The sequence below is a fragment of the Armigeres subalbatus genome, chromosome 1 (assembly GCF_024139115.2).
Source record: "Armigeres subalbatus isolate Guangzhou_Male chromosome 1, GZ_Asu_2, whole genome shotgun sequence".
Taxonomy (NCBI): Eukaryota; Metazoa; Arthropoda; class Insecta; order Diptera; family Culicidae; genus Armigeres; species Armigeres subalbatus.
Window position 1 is genome coordinate 104,132,516 of NC_085139.1, and position 24,357 is coordinate 104,156,872.

The window sequence follows — 24,357 nt, forward strand, 5'->3', positions numbered from 1 at the left end:
GACTTCCACTGCCTGTACTCTCAGCGCCATTCAGATGTTCCTCGTAGTGCTGCTTCCACCTTTCGATCACCACACGTTCGTCCGTCAAGATGCTCCCATCCTTATCCCGGCACATTTCGGCTCGCGGCACGAAGCCTTTGCGAGATGCGTTGAGCTTCTGATAGAACTTGCGTGTATCTTGAGAACGGCACAGCTGTTCCATCTCCTCGCACTCCGCTTCTTCCAGGCGGCGTTTCTTCTCCTGAAAAAGGCGGGTCTGCTGTCTCCGCTTCCGTCTATAACGTTCCACGTTCTGCCGGGTACCTTGCTGCAGCGCGACCGCCCGCGCTGCGTCCTTCTCCTCCAGAATCTGTCTGCACTCTTCGTCGAACCAATCGTTCCGTCGACTTCGACCCATATACCCGACGTTGTTCTCCGCTGCGTCGTTAATGGCTGCTTTGACTGTATTCCAGCAGTCCTCAAGAGGGGCCCCATCGAGCTCACCCTCTTCCGGCAACGCTGCCTCGAGATGCTGCGCGTATGCAGTGGCGACATCAGGTTGCTTCAGTCGCTCTAGGTCGTACCGCAGCGGTCGTCGGTACCGAACATTGTTGATGACGGATAGTTTTGGGCGCAGTTTAACCATCACCAGATAGTGGTCAGAGTCGATGTTAGCGCCACGATATGTCCTGACGTCGATAATGTCGGAGAAGTGCCGTCCATCAATCAGAACGTGGTCGATTTGTGATACGGGAGACTGTGTTGGAAGTAGGTGCTGAGAATGGCCATATTCTTGGAGGCGGCGAAATCAATTAGTCGTAGGCCGTTTTCGTTCGTCAGCCAGTGAGCGCTGAACTTTCCAATAGTCGGTCTAAACTCCTCCTATTGGCCAACCTGAGCGTTCAAATCTCCTATGATGATTTTGACGTCGTGGCTTGGGCAGCTGTCGTACTCACGTTCCAGCTGCGCGTAGAATGCGTCCTTATCATCATCAGTGCTTCCGGAGTGTGGGCTATGGACGTTGATTATGCTGAAGTTGAAGAACCGGCCTTTGATCCTCAACCTGCACATTCTTTCATTGATCGGCCACCACCCGATCACGCGCCTTTGCATATCGCCCATCACTATGAAAGCTGTTCCCAGCTCGTGTGTGTTGCCGCAGCTCTGGTAGATGTTATGATTACCTCTAAACGTTCGCACCATTGATCCCTTCCAACAAACCTCCTGCAGCGCTACGATGCCGAATCCACGGTCCTTGAGCACATCGGCGAGTATGCGTGTGCTCCCGATGAAGTTGAGAGATTTGCAGTTCCACGAACCGAGTTTCCAATCGCTAGTCCCTTTTCGTCGCAGTGGTCTTCGCCGATGGTTCCGGTCCGTACTCTCTTGTTGATTGTTCGTTGCTTATGATTTTTTGAAGGCTGGCTTGCAGGGCCTGACACCAAACCCCCTAAATTTCAGGAGGACCATTCCTCCTTATTTCCGGTGGACCATGGTGCACAGTTTCACTTAGAGTCCCTCGCTGGCACTCGGACGATGATCAGCCGCCCCTAACATGGAGAACAGACGCTGTTGTGAGCCGATCCTGACATGGAGAACAGACGCTCAATAAGATTTGCACCTCCGGAGAGGAGCAAACCCCCCCTTCCCTGTCAGCATACGACCATAGTTCCCACCGGGGTTGGTTACCCGATCTTCCCTAAGGTTGCTCGTATCCCGGCCAGCACCGCGGGGAGGTAGGGATAGGAGTTGCTGGGTAAGAGGCTAAGGACCGCGAGATGGGGTCTATTTTATTCCTTCCCTTCATTGAGAAGAAAAACGCGAAATTTAAAAAATATATATATATATATGTTTTTGCCTGCGATATAAATTAATGCAATACATGTAAATTGATGGAAAAAGTTAAATCCAACTTCCTAAAGTGCTATTTTTTACCTTTCTTAAGTGATTGTTTTCGTTACCCTCTTCAAAGCATGAGAAAGGCATCATCACTGCTAGGTGGATTAATCTAAGTTTTTAATTGTTTCATGACAATTAAAACTAATAAAATGCTCTTTTCCTTCGAAACTGGGTGGATTTCATTTGTTATTCTTCATTATTAGCCGGATTTTCAAGGGTGCCCACAATCGAACCACAAAACTGAAAGGTCCAAAAATTCCAAATTTGCGAAATTGACAACATAATGTTTCAAATAGATGAAATCAAACCAATTTCTTCTCTAGCAGTAAGGTTGTGTGTCTAGCTGTAGGTATAAAACTGTAGACAAAATACCAACTAGAACAAAAGTTATGGATAAAATTCTTAAGTTTTGACATTTACTGGCCTTGTTGTTTTCTAATTTCTTTACAGCGAGAAAAAGACAAAGCAGCCCATGCAGTGCCATATTTAAATATATTTGTACTAGGGTAAAAGACTCAATAGTGGAGGAACTAGGCAAGGTCAACCACTATTTGTTCATTCACACCAAGTCTGTATTTTATTTAACTTACCTCAAGTGATGTGATTGCAGTAGAATCTATAATTGTTACCTAAAATTATACCTGGGTACGCCTGTTTGTCCGGGAGATCGCGGAGTGAAAAAAAAATTCAGCGCCGCCGACCAAAAAAAATTAGTACGGGTTCAATCGTGTTGCTAAGTGAAGCTAATCAAACGAAGCACATTGATTTCGCGTTGGATTTTGTTTTCGTGTCTTTACAAAAACTACGTTCACAATGTTATTTAGTAGCTTACCAAAGTGACTACCCATGTATAACCTTCTGAACTAACCAACTTCCCCGTGGCGCTCACGGAGATGCAGAAGATTCCTGCTCCAGCTCTGCATACAACGCTTTTTTCTCCTCGTAGGGTCTCCCTCCATGTGGGCAGTGTATATTTCATTTTCATTTTCATTTTCATTTTGCAGCGTTTGGTGGGACAATGAGAGCGCAAGTAAATCCAGGCTGATAATAGAGAGGGTAATGGCAGAAGAGTCCTTGCAGACCACTTGATCGCCATGGGGTAGGATAAGGATGGGGTGAAGTGAGGTTCGGATTTGGAATCGACTCAATACTAAAGCAAAATGTAATTGAATGCAAACTAGTCAATGATCAAATTTTAAAATGATAATTTCAAAAATTCTAGTTAAACGTTTTTCTAGTTTTTAAAAGCAATGCTTAAAATTCAATGGCTTCTTCTTTTATCTTGGAAGCAGCTGATGTGTTTTGAAAAGTCATATATACATAGTCATATAGTCCAATTATAAGTTATTTTGTTTGTTAGCTTTATGTGACCACATTGAAAATATAAAAAAAATATTTCGTATTAGTGTTCAATTTAATAACTTTTATTGATGCAGAATGAAAATCAGTTAACTTTGTTTGTTCTGGGTGTAGGGTATGCGTTTGTCAAATCACTTTTGTTTCGGTGACAAATCAGTCATTGTTTCGTTAATGTTCTTAAGCTGTGTCGACACTACAAACAAAATGTAAGATATATCATGCAAAAGTGGAAACTGTTAAAGAATTTAGTTTATTCTACTATTTTATTTTTTTTGTCAAGGTTGCCTATAACAGTTCTAATCAAGGTCAGCTATAGGATTCACTTTTCGGTGGCAAAGTAAAGCTTCATCACGCCTATTCCCTATCTATTAGTTAAAATTATCGAGAATGAACCGTTATGAGATTGTTCATATACCATCATTATAATGTGTGATATTTTTTTATTATTCCTCTTCGAAGTGAGGCATAACAAAATAAAACTGACATCACGTTACTAATTTTGAAAAACTTCTACTCAGTGAATCCAGCAGTCGATTCCCTACGAATGTTTTGAATACATGGTTTTCAATAAATGCCTAGCTAGCTAAATGTAGGCGTGGCTACGACTCAGCGTCACAGGGAACGCATCAGAAAAGTATTGCCGAAAAGAAGAGAACTCACATCATTATTACTGATGAAAAAGGCCTCTGCCTGACTACACTACCATTTAAGGCTCCAAGACACGATGTCCGTTTTCCCCCAGAAGTAGTACTGGGAGGTAGTTCCTGGGGGAAACGATGGCGGAGCCCAAGGGAGTTTAGTCGGTATTACCGGTACGTCGAGTCCGACACTCCAGTACATTTCCGTGTGGTAGTTTGGCAACTACAATGCACGTGTGCTGGGTTAGTGTGTAAATGCATTCTTCCTTGTAAAAAAACTCAAAGGTGCAGCCCAATCGGGTTGTACGCAAAGGTGACGTAGGACTACGTAACTATACGAAATTGATGGTATTTGCCATCATAATTTGTGTCTCTTTATTAACATTGAGCAAACTGCTGGGAGGTAACTGAATCAAGAAGCCAAATAGTAGCACCCAGTTGTATGGACTTCGAGTCTCTAACCATGGAATTAACATGACGCATCGCCGCTGAAGCTACTCGACTGGCTTTCAGTGGAGGATATCACAATCCTATACGACACCATCCTCAAAAATGTCCGAAATAAAGAAGAAGTAAGCAGAATCAGAAGTGGCACGAAACCAAACGCGGTTTTCCCCCGCGAGGAGAGGAGAACTTAAAGAATTAATCACACATAGCTCTTTTCAGGACTTAAACTATTTATCCAAGAAGAGCTATTGGCGTCTTCATCGATTTGGCTGTCATCGGCGGAAAGTGAAATTTTCTGGCAAGACAGCCACGGTTGAACAAAATTTGATGCAGCGCTCCGCTCCGAACACAGCAGCACGAAGACATGGGTAACACCAGTGGCAATGCTAAAAATTTATTCCAAATGATGGCGGCTTTGCGAAAAATCACCGAGAAAGCTGCTTTCCGGCGCGCGCGAGCCATTTTGATCGGGACTCGGCAGACAACGGATCTTTCGGAAAATGGCAAATTCTAAGAATCCTATGAAATTTTCTCGCAAGATTCTGAATTTGGTTATGAGCTGTTGGTTATCTAAGATGCGTATTGTTGCGAAGAATAACAAAAGCAATTTGACTCAAGAGAAAGTTTCTCCATATTACAAAACATTATCTCTTGGCATCTGTCTGTCCGAGTGATGTTCGCCGATGGGTGGTTGCTGTAGATAGTTTACGCTGAGATGGCGTCTTTGGCGATTTTATACAAAATCCATCATTTTATACAAAAGAAGGTTGATCCGACTATCCGAAATAATCTTTCTTCAAAGTGCAAGACTCAATCGTAACTAGGGAATTTGATAGCGCGTCGGAGGGAAATGATGCAATAAATTTGAATGGATGGAATCAATAACAGCAACCAAGCTACCACGCTGAACCCGATGCCACCGAAACAGTCCATTTTCGCAATTAACTCTTTCTTTCCATAAAATTTGGTCCAACCAATTTTCTTTTCCCAATGCGCTTTTCCAATAACAAACTGCCATGCCAAACGCTTGTCGGCACCTTGCGTAGAAATTGTCCCACCGCCACTCGATGATTTTTCGCTAAGCCTCCACCATTTGGAATAAATTTTTCGCATTGCTACTGCCACTCACGCCTTTGTGCTGCTGTGTTCGCTCCGCTGCATCGAATGTCGAACCGCTCTTTGCGGTATCCCAATCAAAATGGCTCGCGCGCGCCGGAAAGCCGCTTTCTTGTATTCAATAAATTAAGCCCGTTAGCCCCGCCCCTTTGTGATCTGATATGGGTGAAAATATAATGCGCACTCATAACGAATAATGAAAGGGCGGGGCTAACGGAATTTCTTTATTAGATATAAGAGAGCTGCTTTCCGACGCGCGCGAGTTATTTTGATCGGGATTCCGCAGACAACGCCGTGCGGAGAATGTTATTTGCCCTGCCTTGCAAGCGGGACAAAAGGCAACAACAATAAAAATAAATAAAAAATTTAAAAAAATATGTTTTACGTTATACAAATTAAAACAAGGCACTTTACATTTTTATGCGAAGAGTCCTAGTTGGAAAATGCATTATAAGTGATTCTTTTTTATTTTCCCAAGCAATTTCGTCAAAAATCTAAAAACCAAATATACAAGAAACTCAAAGCATTTTTCACGCTAATCACGTCATAATCTTACACATGAGATTCAAAATAATTATTACCAATAGAAAAAGTATATCTTTGTCGTCATTTTGCAACGAATTATAACTGAAAATCCTTCTTCCACTCGAAACTTACGATCTGTTCGTAAAAAAATCTTTCTCAAATTGACATTTAATTTTTTATGGCTAAAATTCATCTGGGGCTTACTGGGTAGCAAATAAAGCCACTACATGGGAAATAATAAGTAGAGCTCTGGTTAATAAACAGAGAAACATATAATTTGTTGGTGGCAATATAGTTGCCACTGTCTTATAAATGGTTAATCCGCTCTTTGCGAAATCCCGATCAAAACGGATCGCGCGCCGGAAAGCAGCTTTCTTGTATTCTATAAATTAAGCCCTTAAATTAGAATGAATGGAATCACTAATAGAAACCAAGCTTCCACGCCAAATGCCGATGCCACCGAAATAGTCCATTTATGCAATTAAATCTTTCTGTTCAGAAATGCTAGTTCTGAGAAAAACCAATTTTCTTTCCCAATGCGCCTTTCCAACAACTAACTGACACCACAATTTGTAATCAATTTTCCGCATCGCCACTGATGGCGCGGGATCGGAACAGTGCTATTTTTATAGTCAACCCTTTCTTTATATGAAATGCTGGTTCGTTGAGGTTCAATGATCTGCAGCAACACACCGAGAGCCACAACCAAAGCGATGGATTTCGGTTGAAAATGTTACCAGCGCCTCCGTGATGCTGTGTACTCTCCGCTGCGATCGCTTTGATGCGTCCGCTCTGCGTGAAATCTTGTTCAACTTGAGGATTAGATCCAAACCCGCAAGTGGTTTATTTTTGATGTCTGTGCTAGTGATGCATGTACGTGACTGGTTGGTTTACCTATTTCTAAACTTTTTATCAATTATCGATAATTAATAGCTAAAAATTATTATTTTCATATCAACTCAAAGAAGCGTTGACTCATCCTTGATCGAATGGTCCAAAAAAATTGAAAATCCATCGAGAAACGGCTGAGATATTAAAGTTTAAAGTCTATCATATTTTCGTGACGGTCCCCAATTTCCGCAATCGTAAAGTGTACCCCAATATAGAAAAGACAGACGTAGTCCTACGTCAAAAAAAGGCGCGATGCCCGTTGGATCACATGCACATGCGTTAAATCAGTGCGTCAATGCCAGATATGTGACGCAGCACCAAACAAAAATAGTCAACATGTGATACCACCACGACAGGATATGTCTTTGGTTGCCATATCAGTGCTAATGGCTTAAGCCCACCCATCGCGGCAAGATAACATATCCGAGGGGAGAATATATGTTTTGAGGTTTGAGGATATATCCAGCTTTTTATAGAAATTCAACAGAGCCCACTGTCGAACTCCACCACATCTTAGCCAGGCACCACAACTCGCAGTTGGCCTGGAGAGGGAACGTCAAGTCCTTGGTCATAGTCCCTGCTATCACCAAAAGTTTTCTTTGTTGTTCCTTGTCAAAATTTTTAATTTTCATTAGGGCCACAATGAGTCAGAAAAGTTAATAAAATAAGCAAATAAGCAAATGTTCAACAATTTCAGGGACAGACCTCAAAACAGAATTAACGATAAACTTGTACCATATTATTATTTCTAAACTTTTGTTTAAATCAACATTGCTCTAAATTTTAACTTTACTCAACCCTTATCTGAACAGTTCTGCTGCTGGGAAATCCGAGAAATTTCTGACTTTATTTTTAGTGTGCTTTTATTCTGATCAAAATGAATATGAATACATCCTTTTCTGTACATAAAAGACTGCTTACTACATCATTTCCCCCCAATCTGAGAAAATGTGTATACAGAAGATAACCATGCAGTTTGTAAGCAAGCATACAGCCATGTTTTCACAGCTGATTTCCTATTGACAGACGTAACCTTTCGATTTGTTTGATCGTCTTTTGCCTTCTGCATTGGTCCACTTGACAACATTGGCATTGCACTAAACCACATTGAATTGCCGTATAGATGCATATCAAGACATGTGCCATTACTGGAGAAGCAGATAACCGAGTGAAATTGCTTACATTTTTGCACCAATACGGATTACCTTACAATTTATTCCTAATTGTATGCAATCAAAATGTTTTGCGAACAGAAAAGCACCAAACAGAAAGATTTTGCAGTACGATCAATCCGACAGTTGCACAAAGGGCCGGTCGATAACAGCAACTTTCATGTGTTTTCATCGGTCAATGCTGTTATTTATTACTCATTTTTATCGTTAAATACTTGTCAGTTAACACTAAATTCAATCAAAATTACATATTTTGATTGTGTCGTCATCCCGTCGTAATATTTTGACGCTACACGATCAAATGACTGCAAAGTTTTCGTTACTCTAGATATATAGTCTAGCATTCAGTTATCATTCGTCTATGTCTCGTCAAAAATAACATCGACCCAGTATTTGAACGACCCAGCATTTGAAGCGTTTTGTAGGGTTGTAGTAATATGCGCTGAGTAGGAACATCCTATTGGAGGCTTGTGGTCTCTTTTGATGTGATTGCTGTTCAGACATCGTCCACTTGAAAACCAAGACTCAATGTTCTCACCATTCATCAAGATAAATAAACCGTGCAGAACATCCATCCGAAGAATGATGATAAAACGATGGAAGCTGATATTTTCTTTGATCCTGGTTAAACAGTGAGTGAACTCTTATGATTCAAAAGCTCGCTTTTCAGTATCGGTGTGCCTTTTACTCAGTACTCAAATGGAAAATCATCGCTAGGCCTGCCTTTGTCGTTGTATACAACGATGTACTATTTCTTGTTATGATAATTGCCTATCAACCCTTGTCATAAGACGGGTTAGTAATTTTTCATTTGTTCCACCACTTGATTCTAAAAGGCACAAAAATCTTCTGGTCATGAGCATATAATAATTTAGTTAAAATTCCACATTCCACGAAAAGTCAAGCCAACATTTGCAAGGATTTAATCAATATTAGCGTAGCTATGTGCACGCTGTTACCTAATAAAAGTAAATGTAAATGAAAATTACGTGAATCAAAAACAGTCTGATCGCGTGGCAAGCAAGCATGCACGCAAGGCTGGCCGCATTATAACGCGTGTATAATTCCAACAATCGAGCACCGACTATCAATTTACGCAATGCTTACGACTGGGTGGGCTAATGCAGTGCGCTGGACCAGCAGAGAGGCACGCACCGATGACCATTGGTCAATTTCTTCGTTTCTTCTTTCAACTTTGGCCACTTGATTGCACAAAAAGCCATCAAGTGAAGTCCCTTTCATTCCGCTCCGTTTGATTGACGGATGACACAAAGGTCGACTGACTGGTATGGCGACAGTTCGATTTTCAACTTCTCAAATCGTCACCGTCATCGTTAACGGCGGGCGAATTCAGCAGCTGAAAGGGGAGAAAAGTTCAATATTTGCAAGTAGGGGGAATATCGACAAATCAGAATTAATTTTAATTCCGATGGCTACAATAAACAAACGTATTCCCGTTCGACGTACATGAACAAACATTAGCGTTCATATAAATGGAATGAAAACATTTTTAATAAAACTTTCAAGCTATATAAATATAAATCTACTAACTCTTCAATTAAGCACCTAAGTAAACCAAGTTATCAAACCCTCATTTCTCACTACAAAGTCTCCTCGGGAAAGCGTTCCATTAAACTTCCATTTCACTCCCCCATGAAATAGCCGAAAAGAGCGACGCCAGACGAGAAAAAGTTTTTCTTCCCCGTTTTTGCACACTCGTCAGGTTGGCAGACGCGAGGACGACCCCGTCTTCCAGTAGGTACTGGAAAAGCAAACTCAAATGTAATTGACATCAACACTGGATGGGGCACTTGGCCCTAACAAGCTTTATGGAGAGAGAGCTTTGTCGGAGATCGGGGGACTACACGGGGAAAGATAAATATTTTAAAATTAGCTGAGGCGGCGGCACAGCGATGTCTTTGAAAGCGAAGCTTTTGACGAAGCTTGTCATTGATCAATGGATATATGACGGAAATTTCGCTGTTTGAACAAAAAATAATATTTACCTAGACAAAGGAATCTCGGTTTAGCAGTTTGTAGAAGAGATGAAGAAAAACATGTCTGTTTATGCTGCACCATGAATGTGATTTCAGCAGATTTCATAACGCTTAGCTTAACTTCTTTAACCAATCCAAATCAAATCCAAATTCAACCCAAATCCAATCCAAATTCAATCCAAAACCAATCCAAATCCAATCCATATTCAATCCAAATCCAATCCAAATACAAATCCAATCCATATTCAATCCAAAATCAATCTAAATTCAATCCAAGTCGAATCCAAATCAAATCCAAATCAAATACAAATTCAATCCACATTTCAAACCCAATCCAATCCAATTCGAATTCAAAACCAATCCAACTTCAATCCAAATCCAATCCACATCCAATCCAAAGCCAATCCATATCCAATCCAAATCCAATCCAAATTTAATCCAAATACAATCCAAATCCGATCAAAATCCAATCCAAATCCAATCCAGATCCAATCCAATTCGAATCCAAATCCAATCAAAATGCTTTCCAAATCAAAATCCAAATTTCAAACCCAATCCAAATCCAATCCAAATCGAATCCTAATCCAATCCACATCCAATCCAAATCCAATCCAAATCTAATCCAAATCCAATCCAAAGCGAATCCAAATCCAATTCAAATCAAATCCAAATCCAATCCAAATTCCAAATCCAATCCAAATCGAATCCAAAACCAATCCAAATCAATTCCAAATCCAATCCAAATTCAAACCAAAACCAATCCAAATTCAAACCAAATGGAATCCAAATCCAATCCAATTCGAAACCAATCCAAATCCAATCCAAATCCAATCCAAATCGAATCCAAAACCAATCCATATCCAATTCAAAACCAATCTAAATCCAAACCAAATCAAACCCATATTCAATCCAAATTCAATCCAAAACCAATCCAAATCGAATCAAAATCGAATCCAAATCAACTGCTAATTCAATCCAAATCCAATCCACATCCAATCCAAATTTAAACTAAAGCCAATCCAAATCGAATCCAAATCTAATCCACATCCAATCCAAAACCAATCCAAATCCAAATCCAGCCCAAATACAATTTAATCCAATCCAAATCAAATCTAAAACCAATCCAAATATCATTAAAATCCAATCACAATTCCGATTCAAATCCATTCCAAATTCGATCAAAAACAAAACCATCCCAAATCTAATCCAAATCCAATCCAAAAACCAATCCAAATTCAATCCTAATCCGATCCAAATACAATCCAAATCCGATCCAAATCCAATCCAAATCCAATCCAAAACCAATCCACTTCCAATCCACATTCAATCCCAAACCAATCTAAATCCAAACCAAATCAAACTCAAATCCAATCCAAATTCAATCCAAAACCAATCCAAATCGAATCCAAATCCAATCCAAATTCAATCCAAATCCAATCCACATCCAATCCAAAACCAATCCAAACCCAATCCAAATTCAAACTAAAGCCAATCCAAATCGAATCCAAATCCAATCCAAATTCAATACAAATCTAATCCACATCCAATCCAAAGCCAACCCAAATCCAATCCAAATCCAGTCAAAATTTAATCCAGAAACAAATCTAATCCAAATCCACTCCAAATTCATTCCAAATCAGATTCAAATCAAACCCAAATCCATCACAAGTTCAACCAAAATCAATTAATTCCAAATCTAAACCATATTCAATAGAAAAACAATTCCAATCCAAATCCAATCAAATTAAATCCAAATCCATTCCAAATTGATCCCAAACTAGCCCAAATTCAATTTAATCCAATCCAAATTCAAACCAACACCAATCCAAATCGAATCCAAATCGAATCCAAATTCAATCCAAATTAAATTCAAATCCATTCAAATCCGAAACCAATCCAAATCGAATCTAAAACCAATCCAAATTCAATCCAAATCCAAACCACATCCAATCCAAAACCAATCCAAATCCAAATCCAGCCCAAATCCAATTTAATCCAATCCTAATCATATCTAAAACCAATCCAAATCCCATCAAAATCCAATCACAATCCAATCCATACCCGATTCAAATCCAATCCAAATCCATTCCAAATGCAATCAAAAACAAATCCATTCCAAATCTAATCCAAATCCAATCCAAATCCAATCCAAAACCAATCCAAATCCAATCCAAATCCAATCCAAATCCAATCCAAATCCATTCCTAATCCAATCCAAATCCAATCCAAATCCAAACCAAATCCAATTCAATCCAATTCAATCCAAATCCAGTCCAAATCCAATTCAAATCCAATTGAAATCCAATCCAAATCCAATCCAAATCCAATCCAAATTCAATCCGAATCCAATCTAAATCCAATCCAAATCCAATCCAAATCCAATCCAAATCCAAATCCAATCCAAATTCAATCCAAATCCAATCCAAATCATATCCAAATCCAATCCAAATCCAATTCAAATCCAATCCAATTCCTATCCAAATGCAATCTAAATCCAATCCAAGTCCAATCCAAAACTGATCCAAATACAATCCAAATCCGATCCAAATCCAATCCAAATCCAATTCAAATCCTATCCAAATCAAATCCAATCCAAATCAAATCTAAAACCAATCCAAATCCCATCAAAATCCAATCACAATCCAATCCAAATCCGATTCAAATCCAATCCAAATCCATTCCAAATTCGATCAAAAACAAATCCATTCCAAATCTAATCCAAATCCAATCCTAATCCAATCCAAAACCAATTCAAATCCTATCCAAATCAAATCCAAATCCAATCCAAATTCCAAACCCATTCCTAATCCAATCCAAATCCAATCCAAATCCAAACCAAATCCAATTCAATCCAATTCAATCCAAATCCAGTCCAAATCAATTCAAATCCAATTGAACCAATCCAAACCAATCCAAACCAATCCAAACCAATCCAAATTCAATCCGAATCCAATCTAAACCAATCCAAATCCAATCCAAACCAATCCAAACCAAATCCAATCCAAATTCAATCCTAACCCAATCCAAGTCATATCCAAACCAATGCAAATCCAATCCAAATCCAATCCAATTCCTATCCAAATGCAATCTAAATCCAATCCAAGTCCAATCCAAAACTGATCCAAATACAATCCAAATCCGATCCAAATCCGATCCAAATTCAATCCAAATCCAATCCAAATCCAATTCAAATCCTATCCAAATCAAATCCAAATCCAATCCAAATTCCAAACCCATTCCTAATCCAATCCAAATCCAATCCAAATCCAAACCAAATCCAATTCAATCCAATTCAATCCAAATCCAGTCCAAATCCAATTCAAATCCAATTGAAATCCAATCCAAATCCAATCCAAATCCAATCGAAATCCAATCCAAATCCAATCCAAATCCAATCCTAATCCAATCCAAATCCAATCCAAATCCAAATCCAATCCAAATTCAATCCAAATCCAATCCAAATCATATCCCAATCCAATCCAATTCAAATCCAATCCAATTCCAATCCAAATCCAATCTAAATCCAATCCAAGTCCAATCCAAATCCAAATCCATTCCAAATCCAATCCAAATCATATTCAAATCCAATCCAAATCCAAACCAAATCCAATTCAATCCAAATTCAGTCCAAATCCAATTCAAATCCAATTGAAATCCAATCCAAATCCAATACAAATTCAAATCTAAATCCAATCCAAATCCAATCCAAATCCAATTCAAATTCAATCCAATCCAAATCATTTCCAAATCCAATCCAAATTCAATCTAAATCCAATCCAAATCTAATTCAAATCCAATCCAAATCCAATCCAAATCCAATCCAAATCCAATCCAAATCCAATCCAAATCCAATTCAAATCCATTCCAAATCCAATCCAAATCATATTCAAATCCAATCCAAATACAATCCAAATCCAAACCAAATCCAATTCAATCCAAATCCAGTCCAAATCCAATTCAAATCCAATTGAAATCCAATCCAAATCCAATACAAATTCAAATCTAAATCCAATCCAAATCCAATCCAAATCCAATTCAAATTCAATCCAATCCAAATCATATCCAAATCCAATCCAAATTCAATATAAATTCAATTCAAATCCATTTCAAATCCAATCCAAATCCAATCCAAATCCAATCCAAATCCAATTCAATCCAAATCCAGTCCAAATCCAATTCAAATCCAATTCAAATCCAATCGAAATCCAATCCAAATCCAATACAAATTCAAATCTAAATCCAATCCAAATCCAATCCAAATCCAAACCAAATCCAATTCAATCCAAATCCAGTCCAAATCCAATTCAAATCCAATTGAAATCCAATCCAAATCCAATACAAATTCAAATCTAAATCCAATCCAAATCATATCCAAATCCAATCCAAATTCAATCTAATTTCAATCAAAATCCAATTCAATCAAAATCCAGTCCAAATCCAATTCAAATCCAATTGAAATCCAATCCAATCCAATACAAATTTAAATCTAAATCCAATCCAAATCCAATTCAAATCCAATCCAAATCATATCCAAATCCAATCCAAATTCAAATCCAATTCAATCCAAATCCAGTCCAAATCCAATTCAAATCCAATTGAAATCCAATCCAAATCCAATACAAATTCAAATCTAAATCAATCCAAATCATATCAAAATCCAATTCAAATCCAATCCAATCCAAATCATATCCAAATCCAATCCAAATTCAATCTAAATCCAATCCAAATCTAATTCAAATCCAATCCAAATCCAATCCAAATCCAATCCAAATCCAATCCAAATCCAATCCAAATCCAATCCAAATCCAATGCATATCCAATACAAACCATATCCAAACCAATCCAAACCAATCCAAACCAATCCAAACCAATCCAAACCAATCCAAACCAATCCAAACCAATCCAAACCAATCCAAACCAATCCAAACCAATCCAAACCAATCCAAACCAATCCAAACCAATCCAAACCAATCCAAACCAATCCAAACCAATCCAATCCAATCCAAATCCAATCCAATCCAAATCCAATCCAAATCCAATCCAAATCCAATCCAAATCCAATCCAAATCCAATCCAAATCTAATCCAAATCCAATCCAAATCCAATCCAAATCCAATCCAAATCCAATCCAAATCCAATTCAAATCCAATCCAATTCCAATCCAAATCAAATCTAAATCCAATCCAAACTCAATCCAATTCCAATTCAAATCCAATCCAAATACAATCTAGATCCACTTTAAATCCAATTCAAATCCAATTCAAATCTAATCCAAATCCAATCCAAATCCAATCCAAATCCAAACCAAAACCAATTCCATCCAAATCCAATTCCATCCTAATTCCATCCTAATTCAATCCAAATCCAAACCAAATCCAATTCCATCCTAATCAAATCCAGTCCAAATCCAATTCAAATCCAATTGAAATCCAATCCAAATCCAATACAAATTTAAATCTAAATCCAATCCAAAGCATATCCAAATCCAATTCAAATCCAATCCAATCCAAATCATATCCAAATCCAATCCAAATCATATCCAAATCCAATCCAAATTCAATCTAACTCCTATCCAAATCCAATCCAATTCAAATTCAATCCAAATCAAATCCAAATCCAATCCAAATCCAATCCAAATCCAATCCACATCCAATCCAATCACAATCCAATCCAAATCCGATTCAAATCCAATCCAAATCCATTCCAAATTCGATCAAAAACAAATCCATTCCAAAACTAATCCAAATCCAATCCTAATCCAATCCAAAACCAATCCAAATTCAATCCAAATCCAATACACATCCAATCCAAAGCCAATCCAATCCAAATCCAATCCATATCCAATCCAAATCCAATCAAAATCCAATCCAAAGCTGATCCAAATACAATCCAAATCCGATCCAAATTCAATCCAAATCATATCCAAATCCAATCCAAATCGAATCCAAATCCAATTCAAATCCTATCCAAATCAAATCCAAATCCAATCAAAATTCCAAACCCATTCCTAATCCAATCCAAATCGAATCCAAATCCAAACCAAATCCAATTCAATCCAATTCAATCCAAATCCAGTCCAAATCCAATTCAAATCCAATTGAAATCCAATCCAAATCCAATCGAAATCCAATCCAAATCCAATCCAAATCCAATCCAAATCCAAATCCAAATCCAATCCAAATTCAATCCAAATCCAATCCAAATCATATCCCAATCCAATCCAAATCCAAATCCAAATCCAATCCAAATTCAATCCAAATCCAATCCAAATCATATCCAAATCCAATCCAATTCCAATCCAAATCCAATCTAAATCCAATCCAAGTCCAATCCAAATCCAATCCAAATCCAATTCAAATCCAATCCAAATACAATCCAAATCCAAACCAAATCCAATTCAATCCAAATCCAGTCCAAATCCAATTCAAATCCAATTGAAATCCAATCCAAATCCAATACAAATTCAAATCTAAATCCAATCCAAATCCATTTCAAATTCAATCCAATCCAAATCATATCCAAATCCAATCCAAATTCAATCTAAATTCAATTCAAACCCAATTCAAATCCAATCCAAATCCAATCCAAATCCAATTCAATCTAAATCCAGTCCAAATCCAATTCAAATCCAATTCAAATCCAATTCAAATCCAATTGAAATCCAATCCAAATCCAATACAAATTCAAATCTAAATCCAATCCAAATCCAATCCAAATCCAAACCAAATCCAATGCAATCCAATTCCAGTCCAAATCCAATTCAAATCCAATTGAAATCCAATCCAAATCCAATACAAATTCAAATCTGAATCCAATCCAAATCATATCCAAATCCAATCCAAATCCAATTCAAATTCAATCCAATCCAAATCATATCCAAATCCAATCCAAATTCAATCAAAATCCAATTCAATCCAAATCCATTCCAAATCCAATTCAAATCCAATTGAAATCCAATCCAAATCCAATACAAATTCAAATCTAAATCCAATTCAAATCCAATCCAAATCATATCCAAATCCAATCCAATTCAAACCAATTCAATCCAAACCAGTCCAAACCAATTCAAACCAACTGAAACCAATCCAAACCAACATAAACCAAATCCAAACCAATCCAAATCACATCAAAACCAACCAAACCAATCCAATCCAAATCATATCCAAATCCAATCCAAACCAATCCAACCAATCCAAATCTAATCCAAACCAATCCAAACCAATCCAAACCAATCCAAACCAATCCAAGTCCAACCAAACCAATCCAAACCAATGCATATCCAATCCAAATCATATCCAAACCAATCCAAACCAATCCAAACCAACCAAACCAATCCAAACCAACCAAACCAATCCAAACCAATCCAAACCAATCTAAACCAATCCAAACCAATCCAAACCAATCCAAACCAACCAAACCAATCCAAACCAATCCAAACCAATTCAAACCAATCCAAGTCCAATTCAAACCAATCCAAACCAATGCATATCCAATCCAAACCATATCCAAACCAACCAAACCAATCCAACCAATCCAAACCAATCCAAACCAATCCAAACCAATCCAACCAATCCAAACCAATCCAAACCAATCTAAACCAATCCAAACCAATCCAAACCAATCCAAACCAATCCAACCAATCCAAACCAACCAAACCAATCCAAACCAATGCATATCCAATCCAAATCAAATGCACATCCAATCCCAATCATATCCAAACCAATCCAAACCAATCCAAACCAACCAAACCAATCCAAACCAATCCAAACCAATCCAAACCAATCCAAACCAACCAAATCCAATCCAAATCCAATCCAAATCCAATCCAAATCCAATTCAAATCCAATCCAGTTCCAATCCAAATCAAATCTAAATCCAATCCAAACCCAATCCAATTCCAATTCAAATCCAATCCAAATCCAATACAAATTCAAATCTGAATCCAATCCAAATCATATCCAAATCCAATCCAAATCCAATTCAAATTCAATCCAATCCAAATCATATCCAAATCCAATCCAAATTCAATCCAAATTCAATCAAAATCCAATTCAATCCAAATCCATTCCAAATCCAATTCAAATCCAATTGAAATCCAATCCAAATCCAATACAAATTCAAATCTAAATCCAATTCAAATCCAATTCAAATCCAATCCAAATCATATCCAAATCCAATCCAAATTCAAATCCAATTCAATCCAAATCCAGTCCAAATCCAATTCAAATCCAATTGAAATCCAAACCAACATAACCAAATCTAAATCAATCCAAATCACATCAAAACCAACCAAACCAATCCAATCCAAATCATATCCAAACCAATCCAAATTCAATCTAAACCAATCCAAATCTAATCCAAACCCATCCAAACCAATCCAAACCAATCCAATCCAATCCAAGTCCAATTCAAATCCAATCCAAATCCAATGCATATCCAATCCAAATCATATCCAAATCCAATCCAAATCCAATCCAAATCCAATCCAAATCCAATCCAAATCCAATCCAAATCCAATCCAAATCCAATCCAAATTCAATCTAAATCCAATCCAAATTCTATCTAAATCCAATCCAAATCCAATCCAAATCCAATTCAATCTAAATCCAGTCCAAATCCAATTCAAATCCAATTCAAATCCAATTGAAATCCAATCCAAATCCAATACAAATTCAAATCTAAATCCAATCCAAATCCAATCCAAATCCAAACCAAATCCAATGCAATCCAATTTCAGTCCAAATCCAATTCAAATCCAATTGAAATCCAATCCAAATCCAATACAAATTCAAATCTGAATCCAATCCAAATCATATCCAAATCCAATCCAAATCCAATTCAAATTCAATCCAATCCAAATCATATCCAAATCCAATCCAAATTCAATCAAAATCCAATTCAATCCAAATCCATTCCAAATCCAATTCAAACCAACTGAAACCAATCCAAACCAATACAAACCAAATCCAAAACAATTCAAACCAATCCAAATCATATCCAAACCAATCCAAATTCAAACCAATTCAATCCAAATCCAGTCCAAACCAATTCAAACCAATTGAACCAATCCAAACCAACATAAACCAAATCCAAATCAATCCAAACCATATCAAAATCCAACCAAACCAATCCAATCCAAATCATATCCAAACCAATCCAAATTCAATCCAACCAATCCAAATCCAAATCTAATTCAAACCAATCCAAACCAATCCAAACCAATTCAAACCAATCCAAGTCCAATTCAAACCAATCCAAACCAACGCATATCCAATCCAAATCACATCCAAACCAATCCAAACCAATCCAAACCAATCCAAACCAATCCAAACCAATCCAAACCAATCCAAATCCAATCCAAATTCAATCTAAATCCAATCCAAATTCAATCTAAATCCAATCCAAATCCAATTCAAATCCAATCCAAATCCAATCCAAATCCAATTCAAATCCAATCCAAATCCAATGCATATCCAATCCAAATCCAATGCATATCCAATCCTAATCATATCCAAATCCAATCCAAATCCAATCCAAATCCAATCCAAATCCAATCCAAATCCAATCCAAATCCAATCCAAATCCAATTCAAATCCAATCCAGTTCCAATCCAAATCAAATCTAAATCCAATCCAAACCCAATCCAATTCCAATTCAAATCCAATCCAAATCCAATACAAATTCAAATCTGAATCCAATCCAAATCATATCCAAATCCAATCCAAATCCAATTCAAATTCAATCCAATCCAAATCATATCCAAATCCAATCCAAATTCAATCCAAATTCAATCAAAATCCAATTCAATCCAAATCCATTCCAAATCCAATTCAAATCCAATTGAAATCCAATCCAAACCAATACAAACCAAATCTAAACCAATTCAAATCCAATTCAAATCCAATCCAAATCATATCCAAATCCAATCCAAATTCAAATCCAATTCAATCCAAATCCAGTTCAAATCCAATTCAAATCCAATTGAAATCCAATCCAAATCCAATATAAATTCAAATCTAAATCAATCCAAATCATATCAAAATCCAATTCAAATCCAATCCAATCCAAATCATATCCAAATCCAATCCAAATTCAATCTAAATCCAATCCAAATCTAATTCAAATCCAATCCAAATCCAATCCAAATCCAATTCAAATCCAATCCAAGTCCAATTCAAATCCAATCCAAATCCAATGCATATCCAATCCAAATCATATCCAAATCCAATCCAAATCCAATCCAAATCCAATCCAAATCCAATCCAAATCCAATCCAAATCCAATCCAAATTCAATCTAAATCCAATCCAAATTCAATCTAAATCCAATCCAAATCCAATTCAAATCCAATCCAAATCCAATCCAAATCCAATCCAAATCCAATCCAAATCCAATCCAAATCCAATGCATATCCAATCCAAATCCAATGCATATCCAATCCTAATCATATCCAAATCCAATCCAAATCCAATCCAAATCCAATCCAAATCCAATCCAAATCCAATCCAAATCCAATCCAAATCTAATCCAAATCCAATCCAAATCCAATTCAAATCCAATCCAGTTCCAATCCAAATCAAATCTAAATCCAATCCAAACCCAATCCAATTCCAATTCAAATCCAATCCAAATACAATCTAGATCCACTTTAAATCCAATTCAAATCCAATTCAAATCTAATCCAAATTCAATCCAAATCCAAACCAAATCCAATTCCATCCTAATCCAGTCCAAATCCAATTCAAATCCAATCCAAATTCAATACAAATTCAAATCTAAATCCAATCCAAATCTAATCCAAAATGAATCGAGATCCAAAATAAAGCGAATTCAAATACAATATTAAGTTAAATCAAATCAAATCTAATAGCAATCAGCACCCTGTTGAATCCCATACCAAATCAATTCAAATGCAAACAATTTAATTTCAATCCAAATCCAAATCTAAACGAAATCAAATCCAAATGCGATCCAAAATCAGACCAAATTCAAACTAAAGCGGATTCAAATCTAATATAAATCCAAATCAAATTTAACTCAAATCCAATCCAATCCAATAGCAACCAGCGTCCAATTCAATTCCAAACTAAATCGACTCCAAATGCAATTCAAATGCAATCAAAATATAATTCAACCCAAAACAATTTCAATCCAAATTCAATCTAATTCCATTCCACATTCAATTCAAACTCAATCCAAATTCAAATCAAATTCAAAACCATCTTATTCCCATTTCAATTCAAATATTTGAAATTCGATCCAATTCAAACTCCACGCTTGTAAGAAACCAACCCGAATCCAAATCTGTGACCAAATCTGATATAAAATTGATTCAATTCCAGTTCAAATCGAATATAAAGCATTTGTATCTTATTCGAAATTCAATTCCTTTCGGCTTTCAATGGAGAACCGTCTAATACAAATTCAACCTATATCCAATTGAAATTCAATACAAGACTTAGTGCTATTTGAAATCAGACCAAATCCAATCTAAACCAGGACTAAATTCAAATCAATATCCAACCCATTGCATTGCTTACCATTACTGGACATCCAAATGCGCAACTTACTATCGTTTTTCCTTTTGTATTCTATCCTAAATGCATTCCAATTCCATTCAAAAACATCAATTCTCAAAGAAGTTTGTCATTGCCATTACCAATTTCTCTGGCTTGATTCAAAACCAATGTTTTTATTCTCCTAGCTTTTTTATTTATTTCATATATCACATGATTTTATGAGAAAAAAAACACATATTTTCGGGACGTCGAAGCACATCCCATTGCTCCTATGTTCATCCCATCAAAAACAAAGCAATGTTAGCAAAAATAGGTAAGTGACAAGATTGGTGTTGAGATGAAACCAATGAGGATGAGGAAATATGGGAACAGTTCCCCTAACAACTAAATTTTGACAATTAATATTGTTTTAAATCGACTACTCCACTGATTAACAACGACTGTTAGTTAGCTAATTAGCGGAGTAAATTGAAACTCACACCGGCGGAATTAACGGAGCTTTGCGTAACACTCCACGAGCGCTGTTCCACCCAAAACCAATTACCATGGCAATTTGTTACAATTATCCATGTTTGCTTGGTTGCGTTGCTCGCTGCTACGCGGCTGGATTTTTCACTCTTTCGATTCGCCCGCGTTGCGGATAGTGAAACTGAAAATAAAACGCCAACTTTTCCTCGTAATAAACCTGATTCTCGTTAACTCGTCGAAGCTCGTAAGGTGACCAGCGTTGTTTGACGACCAGGACGTACGGAATCCGTCGCACTACCGATTTTTCGCGGAACCCTTTCAAAAGCTAATTAAGGGGACGACGTTCGGATTATTCTGATGTAATCCATTCGGTGCGACCAAAGTTTATATCTGGCTGGATCCTGGGATCCGACAAAGGATGGAATATTACGTTGCGTTCTCCTCGTATAGCCAGATACCATCTTTTACTGCTTTACTGCTTTCACCTTCCCCCACTAGTGCCTGTGGGTGGACTTTCAGCAAATCATTACCATCGTAACCATTTTAGTAGCCTGCTACGCCGCCACAACATTGCATAATTATGAGTTTGACGACCTCGTTTCGATTTCACAACAGACAGTTCGCCACTGTCGAAATGCACTCACCCCAAATTTCACCCAAATGCTACGCGATGCGTATTATTAAATCATCGCCTTCTTCATCATATTTAATTACCGTGCAATGAACGAACAATTCGCGCTCGCTTCTCTTCTTCTTTGCTCTAACTTGAAAATGTCTTCTCTTTGATTACAGAATTTGCAAACGCTGTGCAGCGAACGAGCTCGATTAGCGCAGTCAAGCCTAGCGTGGACGGTTCTAACGAACGAACCACCCACCCACCACGTGATCGAAGTGCATTCTATGCCGAGTAATGCGAGAAATGGAGCGACTACCGGACGGATGCAGTAGGAAGCTGGGGCAAAATGGCCTGCTGGTGGACTGTTGGGCGGGTGCGAGACGGGAACGTACGATGCCACTCGGAAGGGTGGGTGCGTGGCAGCAGATGAGCCGCTGTTCGGCGGTGCTTCTGGTGGCTGCGATCCTCTGCGCGCAGATCTTTGCCAGCAGTAGCACTCCCGTAGATGATAACAGTAGCAGTAGTAGTAGTGGTGAGTTTTTTTTCTAATTAGTTTCTGTAAAATTGTGCGTACTTCGCAAAATTGTTTATAATGGATTGGTAAGTTTCGGAAGTTTCCTTGCCGTGCAAGCAACTGCGTAGAGACATTTGATGCTGTTAATCGCACGCCAACAAAGCCAACTATGAAGCCCAAAGTGAGCTGATTAGGGACGTTTCGGTTCCCGAATACCTAACGGAATCACTATGAAAATTCTGTAGAAATCGCGACAGGGATACTTCCAGGAATTCGACGGGAATCCGTTTGGGATAGCGGCGAGAATCCTTTCGAGAACGCAGCAGGAATACTTTCGGAATAGTGATGAGAATTCTTTTGAAGCGCGACTGAGATTCTTTCGGAATCAAAACGGTAATCCTTTCGGGATCTTGACGGGAATCCTTTTGAAATCGTGAAGGGAATCCTTCCGGGGTCGTGACTGGCATGCTTCCAGGATTGCGAAGGGACTTTTTTTGGAACCGCAACGGAAATCCTCTCGGGATCTCGACAGGAATCTTTTCGTGATCACTACGGGCAAGATCTCAAATGGAATCCTCTCGGAAACGCAATGGAAATCTTTTTTTGGAATGTGACGAGTGCAAGTGTGGAAAGCGACAGGAATCCTTTCGAAAAAATAACGGAATTCCTTTCGGGATCGCGACGGGAATATATTCAGAATCGCGATGAGAATCTTTTCAAGATTGCAACGGGAATCCATTCTGGATCTGGGCGGTGATCTGTTTGGAATCACGACAGGAATCCTTTCGGGATCGCGACTGGAATCCTTTCGGTATCGCAATTGGAATTCTTCCAGGATCGAGATTGGAATGCCTTCCAGAACGCGATAAGAATCCTTCGGGATCGCGAATCTCAACGGGTAATCTTTTGGGATCACGACAGGAATCCTTTCGGGATTGCGATGGGAATCCTTTCAAGATCGCGTCGAGAATATCTTCGGGAGAACGACGGGAATCGTTTCGGAATCTCAACGGGGATCGCGACGATATTTTTTTCGGGATCTCGACAAAAAAATCTTTCCGGATCGCGGCGGGAATTCTTCCTGGACCCCAATAGGAAGCCTTTTGGAATATTGACGGGAATTCTTTCGGAACCTCAACGGATATCCTTTTGGGATCACGACAGGAACCCGTTCGGGATCGCGACGGGAATCCTTTTGGGATCTCGATGGAAAATCTT

The 24,357-nt window shown here is 38.0% G+C and overlaps 2 protein-coding genes across 2 annotated transcripts in view; one reads left to right on the forward strand and one right to left on the reverse strand.

The window, feature by feature from the left end:
• LOC134203947 (uncharacterized) overlaps positions 1 to 24,357 on the forward strand; it is a 356,366-nt gene that overhangs the window by 257,528 nt on the left and 74,481 nt on the right. Inside the window, exon 3 of the mRNA XM_062678789.1 lies at positions 22,802 to 23,157. Coding sequence (XP_062534773.1) covers positions 22,920 to 23,157 — 238 coding nt within the window. The 5' untranslated portion in view covers positions 22,802 to 22,919. The remainder of the gene's footprint in view (positions 1 to 22,801; positions 23,158 to 24,357) is intronic.
• The window catches only part of LOC134203956 (uncharacterized), a 190,957-nt gene that overhangs the window by 104,130 nt on the left and 62,470 nt on the right, over positions 1 to 24,357 (reverse strand). The gene's annotated exons all lie outside the window — the stretch shown is intronic.